At 36.1% G+C, this 2,155-nt stretch overlaps 1 protein-coding gene across 1 annotated transcript in view; it reads right to left on the reverse strand.

The window, feature by feature from the left end:
• Positions 1-647: 647 nt before the first annotated feature.
• tnca (tenascin Ca) overlaps positions 648-2,155 on the reverse strand; it is a gene marked incomplete at its 5' end in the record, with an annotated part of 132,241 nt that continues 130,733 nt past the window's right edge. Inside the window, 1 exon segment of the mRNA XM_014029633.1 lies at positions 648-1,911. Coding sequence (XP_013885087.1) covers positions 1,801-1,911 — 111 coding nt within the window.

Raw genomic sequence — 2,155 nt, forward strand, 5'->3', positions numbered from 1 at the left:
TAGTTTATAAGTTAAATATTTAGTTTATAAACTATGACATTTATAAATGTATGAATCATATGGTGAAAAACTGACTTTGAAAAATAAATCTGTTTTTTGTTATAAAAGGCTAAATAAAACAAAAATACTGGTGGTAATTTTTGACTGTGTAACTTTACAAACGGCACCCCACACCCATGGGGCTTTTTAAAGCACTGTACTGTATAAATTCAGTCCATTTATGTGACTTAGTCATGATAAACAAATTAGCCTAAATGCACATTTCCCCATTAATAAAAACCTTTTAATCTTTAAATCCCTTTTAAACTCTCTGAACACAAAGCTAACGCGTGCGCTTGTGTTTACAACTACTCTCTACTACTTGCTGCTTTACTTTTCAGTAATCCTGGAGATGGAATATCTAAAAAAAAAAGAAATAGAAAACAAATAGACTCCTGTTATGTAGTTAACATTCAGTGAGCATTAGATACCCAGTTGTGGAAGTTAGATCCACATAAACTCTATCCTCCTCACTGAAGAGTAGTCAGGGTCTTTATTTGCTCAGCCCACAAGAGATTTGGTCATGCTCTGACAGGAAATGATTGTAAATAAATGGAACACCACCATCTGCTGGAGCAGACAGGCACTGCGAAGAAAGACAACCTCACTATGAAAACCAACATGTTTATTTGTACTGAAGGTTACAGAGCACCAAATCTTTAAACAACTGAGAAAAAACATCTCAATTCAAATATGGACAAGAAACTTGCTGCTGAATGAACTTTATATTTTAAATGTATGTTTAATGTTGTCCACCATCAAAGGGGAAGGCATAATTCAAACTGAATAGATTTTAATGGACCTTTCAGGTAATTATCACCAAATGCACATCAACGACTCATTATTATTATTGGAATCAATCCAACTTAAGATGGCCACCACAGCAAAGCAATCTTACAAAACACAAATAAATGTCAGTCACTTCGGTGTGGTAGTAGCTGAGAGTCATCTTCAAACCATTCTATTCTTTGTGCAAGGTGAATAAACCAGTGATTTTTTTTTAAACTTCCAGCAAACTATAATTAATTGTACATCTATCATGGATTAACATCCATCTGATTTTTAGAAAACACAAAAACGGCTCTAAATCAGTCAGTTTTACAGAATCTAAGCTAAGTTATAATGTCGTAGTAGCTGAAGTGCAATCACAAAACGTACTTTGAGTACGATATTTCAAAATATGGCATGAGACGGCAAAAAAACTGTGATTTTCAAGTTTAACCAAAATGACTACAATATCAACATTTATCAGCTAAGATGATCCTAGATAACTCTGGTTGTCAGTATTCCTTCAAGGAATGCTAGGCTTTTCAATTAAATCAACTTTTGTTCATGAAAAAAAAAATCAACTAATAAACTAGTTCAACATGCAATGTCCCTGCAGAGGATGTGACATGCTGCTGAGAGTGGATCTTATTTACCATGTACCAAAATCTGTTGTTTTTTTTAATTGACACAACTCAAATCAACAAAACACTATTTCAAATCTACATCTAACTTCTTCAGGAACACAATCACACAACAGCTTCACAATCAGTACTGCTACAAGCTAACAGCTAACAGTTAACGGTGGACTGAGTCTTTGGTGTTATGATAGTGAGGTCTTTAGCCAAAGCCAGATCAGAATTCTGATCAGAGATCCTGTGTTGTTATGAGTGCATCTTTAAAAATGACTTTGTGAAAACGGGAGTACACTGATGAGTGGAGCTGAGGTGCAGCAGCAGGAGTGTGGAGTGGGGGGTAGGGGTGGGGTTCAGGAGTCTATGATCGTTTTTTTCGGTTCTCAGAGTTTTTGAAGTTGGCTGGTCTAATCTTCATCTCTGCAAAATCGATTGAGTGTTCGTGGCCTTTCCAGTGGAACCAGTTAATTCCCTGTGTGAGAGAGGGAGAAACAGAAACAAGTCATGGGAAAGTAGTTAACATCAGAGCAAAGGTCCCAGGTGCACAGAAATGTCTGCTCTGCTGACTGAAAAGATGGACTTTGAAGTTTTGCTTAAATGTTTTGTTATAGTTGATGGTTTAATGGCAAAATGTGTGTAATAAATTTTGTGTGTGTGTGTGTGTGTGTGTGTGTGTGTGTGTGTGTGTGTGTGTGTGTGTGTGTGTGTGTGTGTGT

Source organism: Austrofundulus limnaeus, unplaced genomic scaffold (assembly GCF_001266775.1).
Source record: "Austrofundulus limnaeus strain Quisiro unplaced genomic scaffold, Austrofundulus_limnaeus-1.0 Scaffold931, whole genome shotgun sequence".
Lineage (NCBI taxonomy): Eukaryota > Metazoa > Chordata > Actinopteri > Cyprinodontiformes > Rivulidae > Austrofundulus > Austrofundulus limnaeus.